Genomic DNA, 26,331 nt, shown 5'->3' with positions numbered 1-26,331 from the left:
GTTGACACTCTAATACTTGGACTAAAGAGCTTAAGCTCATCAGAAGAGGTCAGGACAATGAGTTTCCCTTCAAAGCAGTAATGGGTCTGCCATTCCCTGCAGACAAAGGCTGGGCTAGCTGGCAGGTACGTGGAGGAAAGCAAGAGGCAGACAGAGGAGCCATCAACACCGGCTCCCAGACTAGGAAAAAAAGTGTTGGTGACCAAGGAAGTGACTCTGAACAACAGAAGGTCAGGACCAGAGCTAGCCCGGCCTGGACATCACATACCAGTGTTAGTGGCCTGACACTGAGCCAGGTTCCGTAACTCACTGCTGGGGTCAGAACTGCTTTGCGGGCCCGAGTCTGTGGGAGCTGAAGGAATTAGACACAGGGGTCTCATCCTGGATGATATCTAAGTGACCTCGTTTGCTTTTGTGTGTTCTTTCTGGGTTTTCTTTTTTTCACAGTGCAGCTCAACAAGGACACAGTGTGCAAACCTTGCCTCGCAGGCTACTTCTCAGACACCTTTTCCTCCACGGACAAATGCAGACCCTGGACCAAGTAAGTGACAGCCAAAGAGTCAGAAGAGACAAGGTTTTCAACAACTCAACTTCCAGTGTCTCATCTGAGTTGAAAACAGACGGATTCTGTTGGGTTAGGCTTCCTCTTGAAGCCAGGTTCAACATGGAAAAAGTCTGTCAGTTCAGCATGGGGAAAATAAATCAGTCAAACTCATTCTTCAGCCCTATGTGTGACAGGAACTTTGTGTGACTTTTTAGATTTGGTAACCCGTGACTTATGGGTGGAGCTTTTTCTAACCTTGTTTGTTGAAATGATTTAGAATGTTTTATTATCATTCAGGGGTCACTCCTACTTCTTCTGACTTCCCAGCATCACTGATATATTCATCCAGATATTTGTGTGTGTACATATAGAAGCCTCCTGTTTGTATAAATGTTTGCATGCTGCAAACATCTTGGGGTGTTTTTTTTCTTATATAACATATTCTGAAGCAGGCCGGGCACAGTGGCTCACACCTGTAATCTCAGCACTTTGGGAGGCTGAGGAAGGCAGATCATGAGGTCAGGAAATTGAGATCATCCTGGCTAACACGGTGAAACCTCATCTCTACTAAAAATACAAAAATTAGCCAGGTTTGGTGCCATGTGTCTGTAGTCCCAGGTACTAGGGAGGCTGAGGCAGAGAATTTGCTTGAACCCAGGAGGTGGAGGTTGCAGTGAGCCGAGATCATGCCATTGCACTCCAGCCTAGGCAACAAGAGTGAAACGTCTCCAAATATGTATATCCTGAAGCTTTTTCTATATCAGTTCACCAGTTCATTAGATCTTCATGGCTTTTCACAGCTATGTAGTATTTCATTGTAGAAGTATATCATAAGTTATTTAATAAGTTCTTTACTGATAGTCACTTAGATTGTTACCAGTCTTCTACAGTAATACATAATTTTATAATGAAGTATCTCATATATGTACGATTTCTCAAGTATGTGAGTATATCTATAGTGGAATTCATGGGTCCTTTCATTGCATGCCTCTTGCTGATTACTTTTAATCAATGTAATGATTCTTTCAATTCCCTGTATGTTCCTTATTAAATGTTTATTTTCTGCTGGGCATAGTGGTACATGCCTGTAATCCCAGCTACTCAGGAGGCTGAGGCAGGAGGACTGCTTGAGTCCAGGAGTTTGAGAACAGCCTGGACAACACAGCAAGACCTTATCTCACATTTTTAAACAATGAAAATTAAAATACATAAATAAATATTTCTTTTCTGATTCACTTATCCAGATTTTATGTTCAAGAGGATTTTCTGTGTTTTTCAAAAGAGTGATCAGCAAAAGTGTATCACTTAGCTATGTAGTTGAAGCTATTGGAATATTCGTTTTTATTTTTCTTGAGACAGGATCTTGCCCTGTTGCCAAGGCTGAAGTACCATGGTACAAACATGGCTCACTGGAGCCTCAGCCTCCTGGGCTCAAACAATCCTCCCCAGTAGCTGAGACCACAGGCATGTATACCACACCCAGCTAATTTTTAAATTTTTGATAGAGACAGGGTCTCTATCATGTTGCCCAGGCTAGTCTCAGATTCCTGGGCTAAAGCAATCCTCTTGCCTCAGCCGCCCAAAGTGCTAGGATGACAGACCTGAGCCACTGTGCATAGCCAGAATATTCTTTCCTGAAGACTCTGCTCTGCTCCTTTGCTGACCACGCTCTCAGAGCAGCTGTCAGGGAACACGGGCAGCGTTTGCTTTTGTTGACTTGTTCATCCCCCATTGTGATGTCCTCCTCCCTATGGACAGGGAGGCACTGGGAACTCAAATGTCAGTGGAAGGCACCGGGGACTCAAACGTCCAAGAAGGCATGGATTCCTCTCCTGAAGGAGCTGGCAATCTGGGAGAGTCTTGCATTTGTTCATTTTTTTTTTTTAAAGAAGCATATAAAACCAAAGCACATAACTACCTTTTCCCCCACAGCTGTACCATCCTTGGAAAGAAAGTAGAACGTCATGGGACAGAGAAATCCGATGTGATTTGCAGTTCTTCTCTGCCATTCAGAAAACCACCAAATGGTATGTTTAAAAGAGCCTGTTGGTTGATAGATGTACCCAGGGTAGTCAACTTGATTAGCTCCCTCCCAGAAGGCACCTGGATCTGCAGGGGTCATCTCACCTGGTATTTCGTCCTGCACATGGTCAGCATGATACCCCATTTTAATCAGTATTTTAATTCCAGGTATACTGTTTCCTTGATAATTTCCTATGCTGGATCTGGGATAGCTAACAGTGTATTAATATACTTAAAAAATAGAGCTGCAAACATAAATTAAGCTGCTCAGACTTGGTGGGATGATGGTGGTCACAGTGAGGGTCTCTATGAGGAGATTTTGGTCATCTCTGAAAACTGTTAGGATCCAGCTATCAACTGTGGGACAAGTTGTAGATTAAATTAATCTTAAGTAGAGGTTCAGATTGCCATAAAGTCGATCGTGGAGGCTGGGTACTTGGCGAGCAGGACAGCGTGGAGATGTGCGTGCAGATTTTGGAAGAGACTGCTTAAACGGCAAGGAGACCTTTCTGCTGAGGAAAGAGAACACAGGCCACAGAATAACTGGGTTAACAGGCTTTCACAAAGAAATCAGGGGCTTAGCCTTGACATCTGGGGAAATAGGAAGACCTTAGAGCATTCTGGATGTGGAGTTACACAATCAGAGCAGACTTTTTAAAAGACCACTTGGCAGGTAACATTAAAAATAACTGAAGGAATAAGTTATTTTAAAAATGAGAAGGAGAGGAAAAGTAAGAGTCCAGGAAACCAGGTCAAGTAAATCAAGAGTTTTTAGCACCAGGATGCTAGCAACGAAGTAATCAGGGAGGGCTGAAGAAGACGGTTGGGTCCACATGGTGTCGTGGATGAAAATTACCGAAATATTTCACAGGATGGCTGTGGTTCTGTTCTCATTACCTCCAAACCCCTGGTGCCCTGCAGTTATTAGAAAAGACATAGAAGAAGTTCCTTGTGTTTGCAGAGTCATCTGGGGATATTGAAGGGTTCTGGAGGTTAGCCAGAATGAGAGTGGGTGGCGTGGTGAGCATGATTAGAGTTCTAAGGTAGAAATATCATAATGGCATGGGCTGGCCTTTCATAGAGGGAAACTGGACTGAACGGGGTGGCCGACATTGTGGATTTCACCCTTCAGAATGTGAGTGCTCGCAGACAAAGGGCAGCCAGGGGTGAGGACTTTCACTTCTGTCATCCTAGATCAACATCCTTGATACAGAGGTTTGATTTACTGGGTTTTGTGTTTTTTTTTTAACTGCACAAAATTAAAGAATCTTTAATACCATATTTCTCATTTTCTTCCAATACAGAACCCCAGGTTTTCTTGCCGGGTTTAATAATTCTGCTTCTCTTCGCGTCTGTGGCCTTAGTGGCTGCCATCATCTTTGGTGTTTACTATAGGAAAAAAGGGAAAGCACTCACAGGTATTGTGTCTATGGTGGTTTTTGCAAATTAATCTCAAAAGAGATACATTTCTAGGTAAATGCTTTGAAAGATGAGTAGATTGTCCACTTGCTGCCTGTGATGATCTGCTTAAACGAAAGCAAAATATGTTTTATCATTCTCTGCAAAAAGAAACCAAACTCCAAAAACTTTAAAAAGCTAGTATTCCACCAGTTGTATATAAGGGAACAAGAATATTCTGGCATTCAGGAAACTGATGTTTTGTAAGCTCCGTGTTTAAGTTGCATAGACCACTCAGCATCACGCATACAGGAGCTTGCATTTATCCTATAACACATCAATTTTTAATGCACAAATTTAAAGTATATATAAAATATTTAGATGATCGGTAGGGGGGATCATCTAAATATGACTGACTGGAGTGCTACTTTGAAATAAGAACCTCCGCCAGGTGCAGTGGCTCACGCCTGTAATCCCAGCACTTAGGGAGACCAAAACAGGTGGATCACCTGAGGTCAGGAGTTCGAGACCAGCCTGGCTAACATGGTGAAACCCCATCTCTACTAAAAATACAGAATTAGCCAGGCATGGTGGCATATGCCTGTAATCCCATCTACTTGAGAGGCTTAGGTAGGAGAATCACTTGAACCCGGGAGGCAGAGGTTGTGGTGAGCTGTGATCTCGCCAGTGGTACTCAAGCCTGGGCAACAAGAGCCAAACTCCATCTCAAAAAAAGAGAAAAAAAGGCCGGACGCAGTGGCTCAGACCTGTAATCCGGGTACTTTGGGAGGCCAAGTCTGGAGGATCATGAGGTTAAGAGATTGAGACCATCCTGGCCAACATGGTGAAACCCCATCTCTGAAAATACAAAAATTAACTGGGTGTGGTGGTGTGTGCTTGTAGTCCCAGTTACTTGGGAGGCTGAGGCAGGAGAATCATTAGAATCACTTGAACCTGGGAGGTGGAGGTTGCAGTGAGCCGAGATTGTGCCACTGTACTTCAGCCTGGTGACAGAACGAGCCTCTATCTCAAAAAAAGTCTCAGATTGCCGGGCGCGGTGGCTCAAGCCTGTAATCCCAGCACTTTGGGAGGCCGAGGCGGGCGGATCACGAGGTCAAGAGATCGAGACCATTCTGGTCAACATGGTGAAACCCCGTCTCTACTAAAAATACAAAAAAAAAAAAAAAATTAGCTGGGCATGGTGGCACGTGCCTGTAATCCCAGCTACTCAGGAGGCTGAGGCTGGAGAATCGCCTGAACCCAGGAGGCGGAGGTTGTGGTGAGCTGAGATCATGCCATTGCACTCCAGCCTGGGTAACAAGAGCGAAACTCCGTCTCAAAAAAAGAAAAGTCTCAGATTATAAAAATAAGTTATATTGAATAAAATTTGGGTGCTTATTCTTAGAATGGACAGTCAAGTCTTATCCTGTTTCTTGAGAATCATTTTTCCATACAAATTTGTTAGTGTCTTTAAACATCATGTCATGTTTAACTTTTAGACTACAAAGTTAAGAATGTGTAATTTTTACAAAAGGATTCAAGGCTGCACTAGATTTCCTAAGAATATCTCTTAATCCTTTAATATTCGTCATTCTCTTTGACTTGACTATTAAAAACCTGCTGTTTTACCATCCTCTTCCATTTTCAGTTGCTCGCTTATTTATTTACTCATTTATTTATTTATTTTTTAGACAGAGTCTTGGTATGTTGCCCAGGCTGGAGTGCAGTGGCATGATCTCGACTCACTGCAACCTCCGCCTCCCAGGTTTAAGTGATTTTCCTGTCTCAGTCTTCCAAATAGCTGGGATTACAGGCATTCGCCACCACACCTGGCTCATTTTTGTATTTTTAGTAGAAGTGGGATTTCACCATATTGGCGAGGCTGGTCTTGATCTCCTGGCCTCAGATGATCCACTGGCTTCTGCCTCCCAAAGTGCTGGGATTACATGCATGAGCCACTGCATCCAGCCCAGTTGCTTACTTATTTATATGGCCCTCCTTTGCTTTGCTGTGATTTGATGAGTTCTCCCATATCACACACTTGGACCTCATGAGACCCTGCATATATAGCTACTTCTCTTACCACTAATTACATTGCCAAATGGAACATTAGTCAATCAGAAGACTAATTAAAGAGAAAACATGGGGATTACAGATACCAGTGTTAAGCATTGAGCAATGTTTGAGTGGTGACCATTTTTTGTTGTTGTTGTCAAGACAGAGTCTTGCTTTGTCACTCAGGCTGGAGTGCAGTGGCACAATCTCGGCTCACTGCAACCTCTGCCTCCCAGGTTCAAGTGATTCTCCTGCCTCAGCCTCCTGAGTAGCTGGAATTACAGACATGTGCCACCACACCTGACTAATTTTTGTATTTTTAGTAGAGAAGGGGGTTCACCATGTTTGTCAGGCTGGTCTTGAACTCCTGACCTCGTGATCCACCTACCTCAGCCTCTCAAAGTGCTGGGATTACAGGCGTGAGCCACAGGGCATGACCCAAACTTTAGTCTTTATAGTGAGCACAATAACATAAAATGTTCATTAGAAGTGGGATGAAATTGTATCTTTGCATAATATAAATTCATAGATTTCTTAAAATTCATAGATTTACGTTTCATCACTTCTGTAAGAGTAAGTGGAGATATAGTTTTTGAACATCTTCTTCTTTCTTCTGAGAAGCAGCCAGGTGTAATGGAAAAGGTCTTGGGGCACGTGGGAACTCAGTGGGCCTGGCACCTAGCTTGCTGTGTTTGCTTTCTTTTGTAGTACATTCAAGCTAGCTTACTGGAAAAATCAGTCTCCCAGACATGTTTTCTTTGTTCTTCTATGATATCTAACTTAGTCCCTCACAGTCAAAGAAAACTTGTTAGGAGAATGAGAATGTCTATAATCACAGCAGCAGCTCTGACAGCCCCCAGATGTGCCCAGAGGTAGTCACTGAAACATTAGTGAATCATATTTTGCTTTGCATAGAACAGGAAGTTCTGTTTTTGATAGGAGTAGGATGGCTTCATTGCCTTTATTTATTTTGTATTTTTAATTTTTTGGTTTTCTTGAGACATAGTCTTCGCTTTGTTGCCCAGGTTGGAGTGCTGTGTCAGGATCTCAGCTCACTGCAGCCTCCACCTCCCGATTCAAGCAATTCTCCGGCTCCAGCCTCCCTAGTAGCTAGGATTACAGGCGAGTGCCACCATGCCCAGCTAATTTTTGTATTTTTAGCAGAGATACAGTTTCACCATATTGGCCAGGCTAGTCTTGAACTCCTGCCCTCAAGTGATCCACCCACCATGGTCTCCCAAAGTGCTGGGATTACAGGTGTGAGCCACTGTGCCTGGGCCTTCATAGCCTTTAAGTCAGTTGATTTACTTTTAAATGCTTTCAATCCCAGGAGTACTCACTGGAAGACTTGCAGTAGACAGTTGAAAGATAATATTGAATTGACCTAATGGTCATAATTCTGAGCCTGATACAGAAAGAAGAATCTAGAATTATTGCACTTATATGTGCAATCCCCCCAAAAAGTCAAATACACAGAGATACAGAATACAACAGTGGTACCGGGGTAGGAGGAAAGAAAATGGGGTGATGTGAGTCAAAGGATATGAAATAGCGGATGCGCAGGGTAGAGGAAGCTGCTCAGAGATCTAATGTGTAATGAGGACTGTGGTTCATCACGCTGTATCGTATTCAGGGTTTTTGCTAAATTTGTAGATTGTAGCAGGTCTTTCCACACACACATAAAAATGGGTAACTAAGTGAGATGATGGGTATGATAACTTGCTTCACTATAGTAACCATTTTACCATCTATATTTGTGCTATAGCATGCTGTATGCTTTAAATATACATAATAACCTTTATTTAAAAAAAAGAAGTGGGCAATACTAACTAAAGTCCTTATCTTTGCTTTGTATTTTCTAGCTAATTTGTGGCACTGGATCAATGAGGCCTGTGGCCGCCTAAGTGGAGATAAGGTAGAGTGAACAGTTGGTGCCTTTGTTAAGTACATTCAACAGTTAGGATGGTAGTGCCATCCTAGTCAAATATTGAGACCCCCCCCCACCACCACACACACCTTTTTTTTGAGATGGAGTCTCGCTTTGTCCCACAGGCTGGAGTGCAGTGGCGCAATTTTGGCTCACCGCAACCTCCGACTCCTAGGTTCAAGTGATTCTCCTGCCTCAGCCTCCCAAGTAGCTGGGATTACAGGAACCCGCCACCATGCCCAGCTAATTTTTGTGTTTTTAGTAGAGACAGGGTTTCATCGTGTTGGCCAGGCTGGTCTTGAAATTCTGGCCTCAAGTGATCCATCCACCTTGGCCTTCCAAAGTGCTGGGGTCACAGGTGTGAGGCACTGTGCCCAGCCTGAGCCCCTTTGCTTAAGGGGTACTTCCACGTGTGCTGATCAAACCTTGAAGTCCAGGATGGCTCCCTGCAGAGCAGCCCAAAGCCCAAGCACAGGCTCAGTCTCGATACCTGTTTTCTTTGTCTCTGTTTCCACTTCTCTCATCTCTGTGTTCATGTGATTATGTTAGTACCAATCTCAACTGTCTGGTTGAGTCCTAGGAAGGAGGAGCTGCAACTTTCCTCGACTCTGTAGTTATTTTGGTAACATGTTTATTTTGACACAATTCAGAATGATAGAAAATAGTGAGAATACGACACAGACCTCTCATATGCCTTACAACTAGCCCCACCAGTTGTTTACATTTTCCTCTCATTGCTTTGTGATTTGCTTACTCTCTGTATGTGTGTATATGAACATAGAGGTATGTTTTCTTCTCGACCCATTTTAGAGTGATGGCAGACTGTGTGCCCCATATCCTTAAATATTTCAGTGTGTGTTTAAGAACAAGGGTATTCTCATATATAGCCATAGTACATGTATCGGAATCAATAAATTTAACCCTGGTACAATACTATTATTTAACCCACATTTGATGTCAAATTTTCATTAATCATCTCATTATGTCCTTTATATCTACTTTTTTTTCTTTTTTTGAGACAGAGTCTCACTCTCTCGTCCAGGCTGGAGTGCCGTGGTACAATCTCAGCTCACTGCAACCTCCGCCTGCCAGGTTTAAGCAATCCTCCTGCCTCAGGCTCCTCAGTAACTGTGATTACAGGCACTCGCCACCATACCCGACTAATTTTTGTATTTTTAGTAGAGATGGGGTTTCACTGTGTTGCCCAGGCTGGTCTTGAACTCCTGAACTCAGGTGATCTACCCACCTTGGCCTCCCAAAATGCTGGGATTACAGACATGAACAAACACACCTGGCTAGATCTACTTTCTATGATACAAAACGTATACATTTGAAAGCATAAGCTCAAATGGATTTCTCCAATTCCAGGCCCAGCACAGCAGGATTCATTCTGGTCTTTCCCTTTCCCATATTTGAATCTTTCTCCAGCTGTATGAAACCTGGCTCCTGTTACTCTCGGTATACTTCCTCATTTGCTCAATTCTAGAATACACAGAAAGCAGTTTCAGAATTACTAGACTATACCACAGTGGTATACAGAGCTGCTAACTCGAGTTCAGTATTTGTTTACAGTTGTTTGGGGTCTGGGATTTAGATTGAGAATATGTAGTCAGAACACTGTGTTCTGACAGCATTCTGTCAGAACAGAACTTGGGTTCTGGGTTAGCTGCTCTCCTTGTTAGGTGTGAACATGCTTTTCCTCTGAGATGCAGCTCGATGCATTTGTTTCTAGCTGTATTCCATTCTAGAGTTCTCCTCTACTCGGGAATTTGGAATGGCACAAAGTGCCATGGTCAGTACTCCATCTGTACTTGTTATGGTGGAAATAATCAGTGCAAACACTGTTTTCAGCAGTGTTTAGCTGAACTCATCCTAATAACCCTGGGTATTAACTCCTCTGCCTTCTGAATGTATATCGGCAGGAGTCCTCAGGCGACAGTTGTGTCAGTACACACACGACAACCCTTGGTCAGCAAGGAGTGTGTGAAAGTGTCTTACTGCTGACTCTGGAGGAGAAGACATTTCCAGATGATATGTGCTACCCAGATCAAGGTGGTGTCTGTCAGGGCACGTGTGCAGGAGGTGGGCCCTACGCACAAGGCGAAGGTGCCAGGATGCTCTCGTTGGTCATCGAGACCGAGACGGAGGAAGACAGCTTCAGACAGATGCCCATGGAAGATGAATACATGGACAGGCCCTTGCAGCCCGCAGACCGTTTACTGTTCCTCACTGAGCCTGGAAGCAGATCCACACCTCCTTTCTCCGAACCCCTGGAGGTGGGGGAGAATGACAGTTTAAGCCAGTGCTTCACAGGGACGCAGAGCACGGTGGGTTCAGAAAGCTGCAATTGCACTGAGCCCCTGTGCGGGGCGGACTGGATCCCCGTGTCCTCTGAAAACTACTTGCAAAAAGAGGTGGACGCGCACTGGGCAGCCAGCCCCAGCCCCAGCCCCAACTGGGCAGATGTCTGCACAGGCTGCCGGAACCCTCCTGGGGAGGACTGTGAGCCCCTGGACGGTTGCCCAAAACATGGACCCTTGCCCCGGTGCGCCTATGGCATGGGCCTTCCCCCTGAAAAAGAAGCCGGCAGGGCGGAGGCTGGAGACCAGCCTGAGGACTGGGACGATGGGAGGTCCCCGAGCTCGGCGAGGGCAGGCACCGGGTCTGCAAGCTCCCCTGGTGGCCAGGCCCCTGCATCTGGTAAGTGACTTCCCAGTCTCTCCCTTCCAAGCAGAAGGGCCCGTTCTTGGTACAGGGTTTGGGGGCAGGTAGCACAGACCATTTAGGAAGGAGGAAACGAACGCGAAAGCCTCAGCTCGCTTTTCTTAATAAGCATTTTTATGGAATGGCTTTGGATGTATTCCCCGTGTTTGGTTATGCATCGCGCCCAGTGCTGTGTGGCTTCATCCTCTACCACTGGAGCAGTTTCTGCTTCGTGTATACCCTTTCGCATTCAGGCTTCTCATGATAGGATTAGACCTCAAGCCCCGGCACTGACCCTCGAAAAATAGTGAGCGTCGGCCTCAGGACTGGCTGAGCCAAGGCGTTCCTTCAGATTTCTGGGTTTTGGTTTTTGTTTTCAGAGCACCTTAGGCCTCTTAAATCTTCCTCAAGAAAGCTTTTATAAATTCTAGGAGGACACACAAAATTGTTTAGTTATTCCTTAATTAATATTTATTGTGAATAATGTGTTGATTTTATACCAAATTAATGATACGGTAAAACTGTCTTTTAAAAAGTTTCATAAGAGAGGCCCCTTTTATAACCACGATGTATCATGTATTTATGGAACTAGGTGGATAATTTTAACAATTTAATATCATTATAAAGATTTATCACTGCAACACCGCCTGAGCATGAACAACCCACCAGTTATGATATTATAACTTTTTTTCCATGAGGGTAAAACACCATCTGTCTTATTACGTAGTTACAAAGGACTTGCAGCTGATAGTGAGGGCTCTGGCTCTGAGATTTAGCTGTCATTTAAAGGGTCAGGGATAACTTTGAGAGTCTTCCAAAAGCTACAGACACTCCCTTCAGAAAAACGAATATATGGACATACACTGTTTAAGGGGCTTCACAGAAACCTCCAACTCATGATTTTTAAAAGGCCCATTCATAAGCCTTCCCTCTCCAGGGATGGTTTTTCTTCTGTGCTGCTTTATTTAGACTGCAAGTGCTGCTAGCAGCCGGTCTTAGAATTGTTTTATAACTCAGAGGTAGCTAGAACTGTTAAACATAGAGACTGTTTTGCCTCGAGGTAATGGTGGTTCCTGGCTTTAATCTGTTCCTCAAGCTTGTGATTTTGCTGCAGCTACATAGATTCACTGATGTATAAATTCAGCAGTAATAATTCTCAGGCAAACAGAAAGGAGAAGGAGATATGTTTGAGGATATTTTTCAAAGAACTAGTATGTTTTCCTGAGAGCAGAAGATCTCAGAATTTTTTAAATTTAAGATTGTAAGGAATCTCCATGACTGGGCCTGCTATTCATTTGCATTGTTCTCTTTCTTTTCTCTCTTCTTCTTCTTCTTTTTTTTTTTTTTTTTTTTTTGAGAGCGAGTCTCACTCTGTCACCCAGGCTGGAGTGCAATGGCGCGATCTCGGCTCACTGCAACCTCCACCTCCCGAGTTCAAGCAATTCTCCTGCCTCAACCTCCTGAGTAGCTGGGACTACAGGCGCACACCACCATGCCCAGCTAATTTTTGTATTTTCAGTAAAGATGGAGTTTCTCCATGTTGACCAGGCTGGTCTCAAACTCCTGACCTCAGGTCATCCATCCGCCTCAGTCTCCCAGAGTGCTGGGATTGCAAGCGTGAGCCACCGCGCCCCGTCTGTTCTGTTTCTTTACTCAGTTTATTTTCTTCCCCTTGGTTGCGGAGACAGACAGGACCCTGGGTGTGTGGAGCGAAAAGGCTGGCATTCTGTCTCTGGTGGCAGCCAGGTCCTGGCCGCACTGTCAGGGGCAGACCGGTTTTTCAGTGGGTGACACCAGGAAGATGACGTTGCCACTGTGTGAAAATCAGCAGCAGTTCTTAGAAGAACAGTGTTGGCCAGATTTAAAGAGAGAGCGAGACATGGATCTTTTAATGCCGTAAGACAAAAAGCGCGAACTTTGCTCTCCTGTCAGAGTCAAAACAGTGGCCTCGTCTGCTTTCCATCATCTTATTTCTCCAGCGCTAAACCATCTAGGGATGGAGGAAAGGAATAAAAGCATGTCATCGACTAAGTGGTGTTAATTTGCAAAAAGTTTACAGTGCTGTTTCTGTCTTCATCTGGTGCTTAGCCATGCGAAACATCCGTGGAGAGGCTGCCCGTGGCCGATGCCAGCAAGTGGGCCAAATTCATTTTCCCCTGAGGAGAGGCAGCAGCCAGACTGATTTGGGAGGCTGTGCTGTTCTCTCCACAATCACTTCTCCATGAACAGGCCTTATGGTTTCTGGTCAAAATAGTACTTTCTCATTCTTGTTTTTTTTTTTTGTAGTTTTTTTAAAAAGTCACAATTTACGTTCTATAAAATGAGTGAAAGGATGGAGCTTAGGTGAGCAGTCCGGCAGGGGTCTTCTTCTGTGGTCCTTGCACAGCCACTGTGCTCGCAGGACTATGCTGATGTGGCATTTTTTCCAGTTTTCTGGATTTTTAGATGACGGTGGTTTTTTTGGTTTTGTTTTTACTTGCAATCACATCATACAGTTTCTGGAGAAATGACAGTGACGGGGGACTTTCTTCTCAGGGAGGAGTGTCTCCTGTCCCGGGATCTCCTTGAGGAGAATGACTTTTCAGACAGCTCCGCAAGTGTAGACAACTTAAAAAAATATATAATACCCTGTGCTGTTCAGGGTCTTTTAGCCATGTGATAGGTCCTAAGAAGCAAGGAGAATGGTGGGCAAAGATCAGCAAAGGGGGAGGCACGCTTCTGGCGATGTCTTAAATAACCATGCCTTAATTTAGGTCTGAAGTTATGCCTGCTCCTGATGGCCTGATGATTGCCTTGGTTCCAAGCCCTCTCACCTGGAGAGTGGCACATTCTCACTGTGCCCCTAGAGAGTCATTTCACGTGAAAGAAACCATAACGACATATGATTAATGTGTCTGTTTTTGGCTGATGGCTTCGTTTTGGCTCCCTAAGTCACTCATTAGGTTCAGCCATGAAAGTTAGAGTTGTTTTTTGTTGTTGTTGTTTGATATTTTAAAAATCATTTTGCTTTTTAATTATTTTAACTTTTGTCTTAGGTTCAGGGGCTTGTGTGCAGGTTTGTACCTGGGTCTGCTGTATGATGCTGAGGTCTGCTGTACGATGCTGAGGTCCGCTGTACAATGCTGAGGTCTGCTGTACGATGCTGAGGGTCTGCTGTACGATGCTGAGGGTCTGCTGTACGATGCTGTGGGTCTGCTGTACGATGCTGAGGGTCTGCTGTACGACGCTGAGGTCTGCTGTACGATGCTGAGGGTCTGCTGTATGATGCTGAGGGTCTGCTGTACGATGCTGTGGGTCTGCTGTACGATGCTGAGGGTCTGCTGTACGATGCTGAGGTCTGCTGTATGATGCTGAGGGTCTGCTGTATGATGCTGAGGTCTGCTGTACGATGCTGAGGGTCAGCTGTACGATGCTGAGGGTCTGCTGTACGATGCTGTGGGTCTGCTGTACGATGCTGAGGGTCTGCTGTACGATGCTGAGGTCTGCTGTACGATGCTGAGGTCTGCTGTACGATGCTGAGGGTCTGCTGTACGATGCTGAGGGTCTGCTGTACGATGCTGAGGGTCTGCTGTACGATGCTGAGGTCTGCTGTACGATGCTGAGGGTCTGCTGTACGACGCTGAGGTCTGCTGTACGACGCTGAGGTCTGCTGTACGATGCTGAGGTCTGCTGTACGATGCTGAGGTCTGCTGTACGATGCTGTGGGTCTGCTGTACGATGCTGAGGGTCTGCTGTACGATGCTGAGGTCTGCTGTACGATGCTGAGGGTCTGCTGTACGATGCTGAGGTCTGCTATACGATGCTGAGGTCTGCTGTACGATGCTGAGGTCTGCTGTACGATGCTGAGGGTCTGCTGTACGATGCTGTGGGTCTGCTGTACGATGCTGAGGGTCTGCTGTACGATGCTGAGGGTCTGCTGTACGATGCTGAGGGTCTGCTGTACGATGCTGAGGGTCTGCTGTACGATGCTGAGGGTCTGCTGTACGATGCTGAGGGTCTGCTGTACGATGCTGAGGTCCGCTGTACGATGCTGAGGGTCTGCTGTACGATGCTGAGGTCTGCTGTATGATGCTGAGGTTTGGGGTATGACTGATCCTGCCGCCCAGGCAGTAAGCACAGTATCATCAATCCTTGTTTCTCTCCCTCTCTCCCCTGTCTAATTAGGAGTCCCCAGTGTCTCTTGTTGCCATCTTTATGTCCATGAATACTCAGTGTTTAGCTTCCACTTATAAGTGCGAACATGCAGTGTTTTCTGTTTCTGTGTTAATTTGCATAGGATAACGGCCTCCAACTGCACCCATGTTGCTGCAGAGGACGTGCTTTCCTTCCTTTTTTATGGCTGCAGAAATGTATTGATGAACACTGAATACCTATTTGTTTTTCCATCAAACCGTTATCGAAGTTCCACTGAGCCACAGAGACTTGAAAAACAAAGCCTGGAAAACAAGCAGGGATTAATGCCAAGGAGTGGACGATGTGAAAAGCAATCAATCATTTGAGAAATCCAGGCCTTCCACAGCCTGCCTCTCTGGCCTGTGGCCTGCTATTTGTAATGAATCTTGAGGTCTTTCTCACCAGCCTGGATACTCTCACACCTTGTCAACACCCCAGCTCTAGGCAGCAGCAACCAGTTAGTAGGAATTCTGGCCAAGCCTGGTGGCTTATGTCTGTAATCCCAACACTTGGGGAGGCTGAGGTGGGTGGATCACTTGAGGTTAAGAGTTCCAGACCATCCTGGCCAACATGGGGAAACCCTGTCTCTACTAAAAATAGAAAAATAATTAGCCAGGCATGGTGGCAGGTGCCTGTAATCCCGGCTACTCAGGAGGATGAGACAGGAGAATTGCTTGAGCTGGGGAGGCAGAGGTTGCAGTGAGCTGAGATTGCGCCACTGCAGTCCAGCCTGGGTGACGGAGCGAGATTCTGTCTCAAAAAAAAAAAAAAAAAAAAAAAAAAAAGAAAAAAGGAATTTTCGTAGCCTAACCTTTCTAATATCTCAGTATGTTAAATAAATAGACACTTATTCTCTCATTCATTCATCCATTCAGGAATAAATAGATGAACACAAGACCGTCGTAGCCTGCTCATTCCTCCAAGTCACTGTCAGCCTCCCAGTTCTTCGGTCTGCTTTAGGGAACTGGAGGAGAGGGGCATGGAAGGGCTGGCACTGGTTTCCCTGGGCTCACCTAGTGTCCTGGGCAGAGGAGGCAGAAGTGACAGAGCACAGGTGAGCTTGTCATCCTAGCAGCATAGGCACTCCAAGGCCATCACCTGGGAGCCAGGGACACAGGACAGTGAAGACCTGCCTGACCCCTCATCGCCCCCTGTCCTCAGTCCCCGTCCCTGGTCCCACTCTCTCTTGAAATGACTGTTGTTGACCATCCATTTCCATTCTGAAAGTAGAGAAGAGATTTTCCTCTTTACTCCCCTCCTTTCTCTCCCTCCAGCGACCAACAGCCTACCATCTCTTTCTTTACACTCTTGCTAGAATGCCATTCACCACCTTGCGTTTCACTGTCAGCTCAATCTTAGAAAGGCAGATACTGGTTTGGCCCTGAATCTTTAAGTTAAAATAGGTATTTCATAATTTGGTTATTTGGTGATACAATATCCAGCTTTCATTCCTGTAAAACATCGATGCGCTATTTCAAAATATATGAAAAATGTGGTCAGTGTGTGCTTTTCTTCATTTAGTCTGGCCTCCCTTCTTTCTGCACTGATAGGGCTCATTTTGGAAGGCTTTGGTCTGTAAGACTTTCTAAGTAATTTTCAAGCATGATTCAGAATGGAACTATTAAATACTGTTTCCCTTCCCTTATCATCACATACCCAGTTTCTTCCAAATGCCTGAAACAGAGCTTACATTTCCATAAAAAGGAAAATCACATGAGAAGCATATGGGTTAAATATAAAATAAGTTTTAAAAAAATTCCAAAAGAACCCAGTGTAGCCTGGGTAGTTTGAGTGTATTTGTGTATATTTTTAGTTCTCTTCCTTGGAAGAAAATCTACATGACAATTTGGTGGTATTATTTGGCATAGTTCTTGTGATTTAATATTCATATGTTACGCATTTTGAACAACATAATAAGCTTTTGAGAAGAAAAGTATGCGTTATCTTGCTTAAAAATGTAAATTCTGTCAGGGATTGTGTTCTTAGAACTAAGTTTGTTCTTCCTGCCTGAGAAATACAGATTCCATGGAGCCTGCTATGTCAAGCATGGACGAAGTAGAAGCATCCTTCTGATTATAGCAGGAGACTCCTTTGATTCACTGTTTCTGTTGACTTACTTGCTGTTTTTAACACTCTCAAGTTACCTGAACATTTTGCTGGTTAAGTCACATTAAATATTAATGTTAAGTCAACTAATCCATATTTTTTTTCTTTTTGAAACAGGGTTTGACTGTATTACCCAGGCTGGTGAGCAGTGGCATGATCTTGGCCCACTGCAGCCTCCGTCTCCCAGGCTCAAGCCATCCTCCCACCTCAGCCTCCTGAGTAGCTGGGACAACAGGCCTGCAGCACCACAACCTGATAATTTTTGCATTTTTTTTTAAGAGACTGGGTTTCACCATGCTGCCCAGGCTGGACTCGAACTCCTGAGCTCAAGCAGATCCACACGCCTCGGCTTCCCAAGGTGTGTAGTCCCAGCCACTCAGGAGGCTGAAGTGGGAGGATGAGTGAGTCCAGGAGGTCGGGGCTGCGGTGGGCTGTGTTCGCGCCACTGCGCTCCAGCCTGGGCGATTAAGCGAGACCCTTTCTTAAAAAACAAACAAACAAACAAACAGGGCCGGACGCAGTGGCTCATGCCTGTAATCCCAGCACTTTGAGGGGCTGAGGAGGGTGGATCACAAGGTCAAGAGATCAGGACCATCTTGGCCAATATGGTGAAACCCCATCTCTACTAAAAATGCAAAAAATTAGCCGGACGTGGTGGCACATGCCTGTAATCCCAGCTACTTGGGAGGCTCAGACAGGAGAATTGCTTGAACCCAGGAGGCGAAAGTTGCGGTGAGCCGAGAATGCGCCATTGCATTCCAGCCTGGGCAACAAGAGTGAAACTCCGTCTCAAAACAAAAACAAAAACAGATGTCTGATTGTGAAGCTGGTACCCTAAACCACCACACTGTCTGGGATTACAGGTGTTAGCCTCCACACCCTGACAATTAATCTACAGTATTTTAAATGTTAGAAACACTTCAAAATACCCATATTTAATAAAAATCCCCATGTCATTCTGGCTTTCAAATCATACTTTTGTGTAGCCTTCAAATTCTGTCAGTCATACTATATTCAGGGACCTGTAACATCGGTCCAATGGCCTGAAGATTACAGTTTATCGGTGGTATTATAGATGTTAGTCACCAGATTTAAGTGTGTGTATTATCTTCTTATTCCTCACAGAAATTCTACGGCACAAGTTCCTCGCCCAGGGTCACACAGCTACTAAGCGACAAAGCCATGATTTAAATATCTGATTGCAGGCCAGGGCACGGTGGCTCCCACCTGTAACCCCAGCACTTTGGAAGGCCAAGGTGGGAGGATCTCTTGAAGCCAGGAGTTCGGGGCCAGCCTGGGCAACATAGTTGAGACCTCTTCTCCAAAAAAAGAAAAAAAAAAAAAATTAGCCAGATGTGGTAGTGTGTACCTGTAGACCCAGCTACTTGGGAGGCTGGGTGGGATGATCACCTGCTGAGCCCAGGAGGTCAGAGCTGCAGGGCAGCCTTAAACCACCACTGTCTCCTCTTAAGTCAGTGCTAGTGATGCTGATTTCATTTATTTGCTGTGTCTTGGAGAATCCTTACTATGACACAGAATAGGGACAAACACAGTCCTGGCATCATTGGCTACTCTGGCTGAGAGAGAGGCAGTGGCTAGGCCCAGCCCAGCCCGGAGGATTCCACAGGAGGGACAGTAGGATGCATTGGGTGTGATGGTCCCCTGGTTATGGTGAGACCCCTCTCCTGCCAGTTGTCTCGGAACGTCACTGTTTTCACTATCACTTTCTCCTGTGGGGAAAGTCCCTTCTCCAACATGCTTCAAACTTTATCTTCTTCTTCTTCTTTTTTTTTTTTTTGCAAGCAAAATAAATGCAAATAAAGGTCAGAGGCAGCCTCGAAGAGTAATGCTGTCAGAAAGGGGTCCCGAGGAGAGGAGGCAGGAGGGGAGTGACAGGGCTTGGTTTGGCTTAAGGGACTAACAATGCCTATGAAAACCTCTGGCCTTCATGATTTTAATGTAGACTATTTTTTAGAGCAGTTTTAGGTTCATAGGAAAATTGAGGGGCAGGTACAGAGATTTCCTGTCTTCCTCCTGCTCCCCCCACATGCACAGCCTCCCCCACTGATGTGGTACATTTGCCGCAGTTGATGAGCCCACAAGACACGTTGGGGTCCACTCTTTGTGTTGGATGTTCTATGAGTTTGGACCAATGTTTCATGGCATGCGTCCACCATGATAGTATCATACAGAGTAGTTTCACTGCCCTACAAATCCTCTGTGCACCACTCAGTCACCCCTTCCTTTCTCCAAACTCCTGGCAACTACTGATCTTTCTACTGTCTCTGTAGTTTTGCCTTGTCCAGAATGCCATAGAGTTGGAATCATACATGCTATAGCCTTTTCAGATTGACTTTGTTTACTTAGCATTATGAATCTAAGTTTCCTCCATGTCTTTTCATGGCTTGATAGCTCTTTTCTTTTTAACACTAAATAATATTCCATTGTGTGGATGGACGTGGGGGTTTGTTTATCCCTTCATTTACTGAAGGATTCTTGGCTGCTTTCAAGTTTGGCATTATGACTACAGCTGCTGTAAACATCTGTGTGCAGATCTTTGTGTGGACATAAGTTTTCAATTCCTTTGGGTAAATAGCAGGGTGTGATTGCTGGATCATGTGATAAGCGTATGTTTAGTTTTGTAAGAAGCCATCAAACTGTCTTCCAAAGCAGCTGTGCTCTTTTGCATTCCCAACAGCCGAGAATGAGAGTCCCTGCCACCCATCCCCATGCTCGCCAGCATTTGGTGTTGTCAGTGGTCTGGATCTGAGCCATTCTAATAGATGTGTAGTAGTGTCTCACTGTTGCTTTAATTCTCACTTCCCTAATGACATAAGATGCGGAGCGTCTTTTCATATGCCTGTTTGCCATCTGGATATCTTTAGTGAGGTATCTCTTAAGACCTTCAGCCCATTTTTTAATCAGGTTGTTTTCTTACTGTTGAGTTTTAAGAGTTTCTTGTTTATTTGGGAAACAGTCCTTTATCAGTATGGCTTTTGCAAATATTTTCTTCCAGTCTGGCTTGTTTCTTCATTCTCTCTTTTTTTTTTTTTTTTGAGACGGAGTTTCGCTCTTGTTACCCAGGCTGGAGTGCAATGGCGTGATCTCGGCTCACCGCAACCTCCGCCTCCTGGGTTCAAGCAATTCTCCTGCCTCAGCCTCCTGAGTAGCTGGGATTACAGGCACGCACCACCATGCTCAGCTAATTTTTTGTATTTTTAGTAGAGACGGGGTTTCACCATGATGACCAGGATGGTCTCGATCTCTCGACCTCGTGATCCACCCACCTCGCCCTCCCAAAGTGCTGGGATTACAGGCTTGAGCCACTGCGCCCGGCCTTTTTTTTTTTTTTTTTTTTTGAGATGGAGTCTCACTCTGTTGTCCAGGCTGGAGTGCAGTGGTGCAATCTCAGCTCACTGCAACCTCTGCCTCCCAGGCTCAAGCAATTCTCCTGTCTCAGCCTCCCAAATATCTGGGATTACAGGCACCTGCCACTGCTCCCAGCTAATTTTTAGTAGAGATGGGTTTTCATCATCTTGGCCAGGCTGGTCTTGAACTCCTGATCTCGTGATCCACCTACCTCTCAAAGTGCTGGGATTACAGGTGTGAGCTACCATGCCCAGCCATTTCTTCATTCTCTTAAGCCTCAGATCTTTTTAGGCCATCTTGGGTAAGCCTCATCTGAACCATCCCTCCCCTTTTTATACTTCCTTTCTAGCCACCAGCAAGGGAGAGGTCACCGCTAACTGCAGAGGTCCCCAGTGAGTTTCTTGGCATTTAGTGGGAAGAGTTACCCTCCTGGGACACATATCAACTGCAGAAATCATGGCAACCATGTTGAAAAGGAAACCCATAGCACCTACCTGATTATACAGCTGCCAACATGGTGACCTACTGATGTCACCGTCACAGATCAGATGTGAACTCTCTGATGTAAACAACTAATCTGTTCAGCAATTCAGAAATCAAATGTTAAAGAATTCTTACTTTTTAGCAAGGACAGTTCAGGACTGAGGCATCTTATTAGACAAAGATATTACCAACTAATTCTAAGCCTTGCTACTCTGGTGCTACATTCAACTCATAGCAGACTTGCGTGATGAGAAATGAGACTGCGGGGTTTGTGTAGAATTATATAGATGAGTGTTCTAACCAAAGCCAATCATATAATGATTGAGGACTTCAGCAGAGCAAAAAGAAGTTGGCTAGATTTCCAGAGAAAGCTCACTTTCAGTCTTCAAGACACAGAGATCCTTCAACAAGACAGGGATGAAAAGATACTGCTATTACTACTCAGTGTATTTCATGAATCTCTGTGTCTTTGGGAGTTCTGTGAGCACTGATATTACTTTCTGGGCGTAGGAATGGCACCATTGCACCTGCGACTGATTGCTTGTGATTTCCCTAGCATTTTCAAATCCATCATCTTGTCTGACCCTTATGCTATCCTGCTGGATATTCATGTGCTCATTTGTTCATTTATTTGGCAAATGTGTATTATTCACATTTGCTCTATGCAGTTGCACACTGCCAGGCCAGCACAGCTTGATACAGATCGGGAGAGTTAGGTGGTTCGTCCTAAACTCTCACCACTAGTGACAGCCAAGTCAGGACAAGACCCAAGAGCTTCTAGAGCCCTGCTCTCTCCTCTGTCCCACATTTCTACCCCTCCTGAATCCAGGCAGCCTTAATACCCCATCCCTCTATTCACCCCTTTATTTGCCTCTGCTCTTCAGAGACTGAAACACCATGATGACATTGCTGCCATTAGATTGCTTGCCGATGAGTCTGGATTATGACAAGCCATGGAAAAATAGGCTGTTCGACAATTTTCTTCCTTGAAAATTGATGTCGGTAGAGGGGAAAACAAACAACCACAGAAACATGGCATGCTCACATGCAGAGCACCTGCAAGCTGGTGTTTGTGATGCAGCCAGCCTGTCCTGAAGAGAGTGCTTAGTCAATTCTGCATGCGGAGTGTTGCTTCTGTTACTGTTATTATTGTATTACGTACTCCGTCTATCTCCACTTAATCTGCAGATTAACCTACACCCACCTAGGAAGCTGACTGAAGCCCATAGCACACTGATTATTCACAACTTGTGGGTCACTCTGGAATACCAGACCCTCCTGCTCCCACCTGCTGAACGGCCATGTTTTGTCTTTTTTTTTTTTTCTTTTGAGATGGAGTCTCACTCTGTTGCCCAGGCTGGAGTGCAATGTTGCAATTTTGGTTCTCTGCAACCTCCGCCTCCCAGATTCGAGCAATTCTGCCTCAGCCTCCCAAGTAGCTGGGACTACAGGCACGTGCCATCATGCCTGTGTAATTTTTTGTATTTTTAGTAGAGATGGGTTTTCACCATGTTAGCCAGGATGGTCTCAATATCCTGACCTCATAATCTGCCCACCTCAGCCTCCCAAAGTGTTGGAATTACAGGTGTGAGCCACCACACCCTGCCTGAATGGCCATGTTTTCTAAAGTCCATGAGTGCTCCCGATTCTGAGTGTGAGCAGATCTTGTCATTTAAAACATTCACTATTATGTTAACTGGCAAGAAAAACATGAGTTTGATCATCATTATTTCTATGAAAACTATTGAATACTTTGGGATGATTCAAGGAATGAATTGCTAAAACCTTTTTGGTATTGAAATTGAGGTGAGTGAGACACCTGTGATAGGTGGAAGGAAGAAAACCCTAGAAGGATCCTACACTGAGACTGCTTGGCAAGTGACTTTTAGTTTTCATTCCACGTTAAAGAACACAAAGCTGGAAACTTTATGTAAAGCATTAATGATACAGTTGGTGCAATCGGTAGACTCAGTCTCAAAGGACAGGCCCCAGGTTTACATAGGAAAGTTGGTGTTGTTACAGCGAGTGGTGGGTGGCTCAAACATCAGGAAAATGCATCACAGGATCGGTATTTTAGAAGCATCAGTGGATAGCTTCTACAACTCAGTTTTTCTGAATATTTAGTTCATTAGTAGAGAAAATCTGATTAGCTAACACTTCTGTAATATTGAAAAATGTCTAACTTATAAGATGTTACTTCCGTAAATGGTGGTGCTAGATTAGAGCATCAGTGGGGAAAATTCCCAGAGTAATGCTCCTAAGAGGTGCCCACCCTTCAGGACTGGTGACATAACTGGCATAGCCCAGTGGAAAATGAAAAATGTTCCTCTTTTGTAAAAATAAGAATTTCATGATGGCAGCAAAGCATTTAGCCCAGCGTGGGGCTCTTGAGAGCATAAGGCCTTGTGCAGCTGCACAGGCCCATGGACACCACCCTGCTGCCGCTTAAGAATTGCTGCTTGTTGTGATTGGCAGATCAGTGTAACTTTTTTTGAAAGTTTAGTCTCTATCAGTTTACTGTATCTCACAAGAATCAGCATGAAGGGACTTGACCAAAGGTTGTTTTTGTCATTAATTGTAACTTTGTTAAAGAAACACTTGAAGAATAAACCTGTTTGAGAATCTCCTAAATCTTTCTAGGTAACTGTCTTTTACACCTTAATGGTCGGGAATTTAAAGGCCTAGTTTTTGCCCTTTCACAAGCCTCATAGCCTTCCAAAAATAATATATATTTTCTTTTTCTTTTTTCTTTTTCTTTTTTTTGTCTTTGAGACAGGGGTCACTCTGTCACCCAGGCTGGAGGCGTGATCACAGCTCACGGGAGCCTCAGCATCTCTGGGCTCTGACTCACCCTCCGCGTGTTCTCCCTTCCTCTCCCCACAGGAAACGTGACCGGAAACAGTAACTCCACGTTCATCTCCAGCGGGCAGGTGATGAACTTCAAGGGCGACATCATCGTGGTCTATGTCAGCCAGACCTCACAGGAGGGCGCGCCTGCGGCGGCGGCGGCGGCGGCGGCGGAGGAGCCCGTGGGCCGCCCCGTCCAGGAGGAGACCCTGGCGCGCCGCGACTCCTTCGCGGGGAACGGCCCGCGCTTCCCGGACCTGTGCGGCGGCCCCACGGGGCTGCAGGAGCCGGAGAAGGCCTCGCGGCCGGTGCAGGAGCAGGGCGGGGCCCCGGCCTAGCGCCCCCACGGGGCCGGGAGCCCGAAGCCTGGAGCCAGGGTCGCCGACCTGGAGCGCGCGGCCGTGCCTGAGCCGAGCCCGGCCCGGCCTGCCCGACCCCGCAGCTCGCGAAGGGCAGCACCGCGGCCTCCGCCCCAGCCCGGGCCACCCAGGGATCGATCGGTACAGTCGAGGAAGACCACCCGGCATTCTCCGCCCACCTCGCCCTCCAGGAAGTGGGCGTTTCAGAGAGTGATCAGGTGTTCCCCCACGCCCACGGCTGCTCAGCAGACCTCACACGGGGGCAGATGCCTCCCCTGCCACCCCTCAAACTCGCAGTAGTGATTTGTGGCCCTGTGACAGCTGCTTTTATGACTCCTGTTCTGTTTGGCGGGAGGGGGGAGGAATCTCTGCCCCCCCGCCCCCCATATTTGTATTCCTGGTGACACAGTCTCGCTGTCGCCAGGCTGGAGTGTAGTAGTGGGGTCTGGGGCATTGCAGCCTCCGCCTCCCGAGTTCAAGTGATTCTCCTGCCTCAGCCGCCGAGTAGCTGGAACTACAGGCGTGTGCCACCAGCCCAGCTAATTTCTTGATACCTTCCCCCCTCTTTTTTTATTTAAAAGTTTTCTCAAAAATTCTCTTAAAGGTGAGGGTCTCTTTTTTTGATCTCTGTCTCTCTCTCTCTCTCTCTCTTTTTTTTTTTTTTTTTTGGCACCCGGTTCTGGCCCAGGCTGTAGGGCAGTGGTGAGATTATAGCTCAGTGCAGCCTCTAACTCCTGGGCTCAAGCAATCCAAGTGATCCTTCCACCTCAACCTCCAGAATAGCTGGGACCACAGCTGCATGCCACACCCAGCTTCCCCCACCCCATCCCCCCACACCGCCCGCTGGTAGAGACATGGTTCCACCATGTTACTTACCCAGGCTAGTCTCAAACTCCCCAGCTAAAGCAGTGCTCCAGCCTCAGCCTCCCAAAGTATTGGGATTACAGGTGTGAACCCCCATGCTGGCCTCCTTTACATATTTTCTTTTGTGCCCCTTCTCATAGCATTTCGGAGATGGCTTTCCCAGTGTGTGTTCATTCTAAGTACTTTTGGGAAGAGGCTGAACATGAGAGGCCTGGAGATAGTTGCTAAGAACATGTGGTGGGACTTTCATTTTCTGAAAAATGCTCTCTATTCTCATTTTTCTAAAAGAAAGAAAAAGGGGGGAAAATCCTATTTTTTTTTCTCCTGTATGTTTTTAAGTTTCTGTCAGTCCTTAAGCAGAACCAAGTTTGTTATGTGACCTTTCCCTAGGTGGCTAATTCATCCATGCTGGAAGAAGCACTCAGGTACTTAGTCCTCAAATCTTTAAAACTCCAAGTTGCTGCAGCTTGGTATTCTTTCCCCCCCCCACCCCTTCCAGACGGAGTCTCGCTCTGTCACCCAGGCTTGAGTGCCGTGGTGGGATCTATGCTCACTGCAACCTCCACCTCCGGGGTTCAAGCGATTCTCCTGCCTCAGCCTCCCAAGTATCTGAGACTACAGATGTGCGCCACCATGCCCAGCTAATTTTTGTATTTTTAATAGAGACAGGGTTTCACCATGTTGGCCAGAATGGTCTCCATCTCTTAACTTCGTGATCCACCCACCTCAGCCTCCCAAAGTGCTGGGATTACGGGCATGAGCCACTGCCCCCAGCCTAACGTTGACATTTTAGTTTGCACTTTCCTTGTCTAGATAAGAACAGCATAAATGGGTCCTCTTTTATCCTAAATAATCGTCCATCTGTAGGTTAGCCTTGTAGAAGTGGAAAACATTCCAAGTTCCAGTGCATTAAATTTAAAGTCAAATCCACACATTGTGAATTTAAGAAAACTTATTCTCCTAAAGGTGCCTTTTTCTTGGCTTCATCCTTCTTGTGAGAAACCTAGACGATGCTCCAGATGGAAGGAAATCCCTTGGGTGGTTTTATCTTTTGTTAGCCAGTGAGCGCTGGTTCCCCGCAAATGCTGGAGAAAAGCAAAAATACGCAAGCAAATTAAAATTACTTGTGCACATCTGGTAGGTTATAAAAGCACTAATCGTGGGCACTGCCCAGACTTTATTGGCCACAAATGCCCAGCTGAAGAGCATGACTGTGGATCACTGGTTTTTCCCTTCTGCTGGGAATGCTGGGGTGGTAGCGCTTGATTAGGATTTTCAATGGAGAAGCAAAGGATGGTTCTGGAATTTATGGGACTCCTTCACCCACATAAAGAACTGCAGGAAATAACTGCACAGCCAGAAGGATCTCTTAGTGGGAATTTACCGTCTCTCCGGCCCTTTTGCTTAACATCCATCCAGAGAGATGTTGTACAAATGGAGGAAACCGTTATACCTTTTGAAAATAATTCTGGAATATATGA

General features: G+C 45.7%; 1 protein-coding gene across 1 annotated transcript in view; it reads left to right on the top strand.

Moving 5' to 3' along the window:
* TNFRSF11A (TNF receptor superfamily member 11a) overlaps nt 1-25,323 on the top strand; it is a 59,250-nt gene extending 33,927 nt beyond the window's left edge. Inside the window, exons 5-10 of the mRNA XM_074383292.1 lie at nt 448-541; nt 2,477-2,571; nt 3,871-3,984; nt 7,882-7,934; nt 9,869-10,646; nt 23,664-25,323. Coding sequence (XP_074239393.1) covers nt 448-541; nt 2,477-2,571; nt 3,871-3,984; nt 7,882-7,934; nt 9,869-10,646; nt 23,664-23,965 — 1,436 coding nt within the window. The 3' untranslated portion in view covers nt 23,966-25,323. The remainder of the gene's footprint in view (nt 1-447; nt 542-2,476; nt 2,572-3,870; nt 3,985-7,881; nt 7,935-9,868; nt 10,647-23,663) is intronic.
* Nucleotides 25,324-26,331: the final 1,008 nt, after the last annotated feature.

Source organism: Saimiri boliviensis, chromosome 13 (assembly GCF_048565385.1).
Source record: "Saimiri boliviensis isolate mSaiBol1 chromosome 13, mSaiBol1.pri, whole genome shotgun sequence".
Lineage (NCBI taxonomy): Eukaryota > Metazoa > Chordata > Mammalia > Primates > Cebidae > Saimiri > Saimiri boliviensis.
The sequence above is the reverse complement of the archived record's forward strand: the minus strand, read 5'-3'. Positions and strand labels throughout refer to the sequence as shown.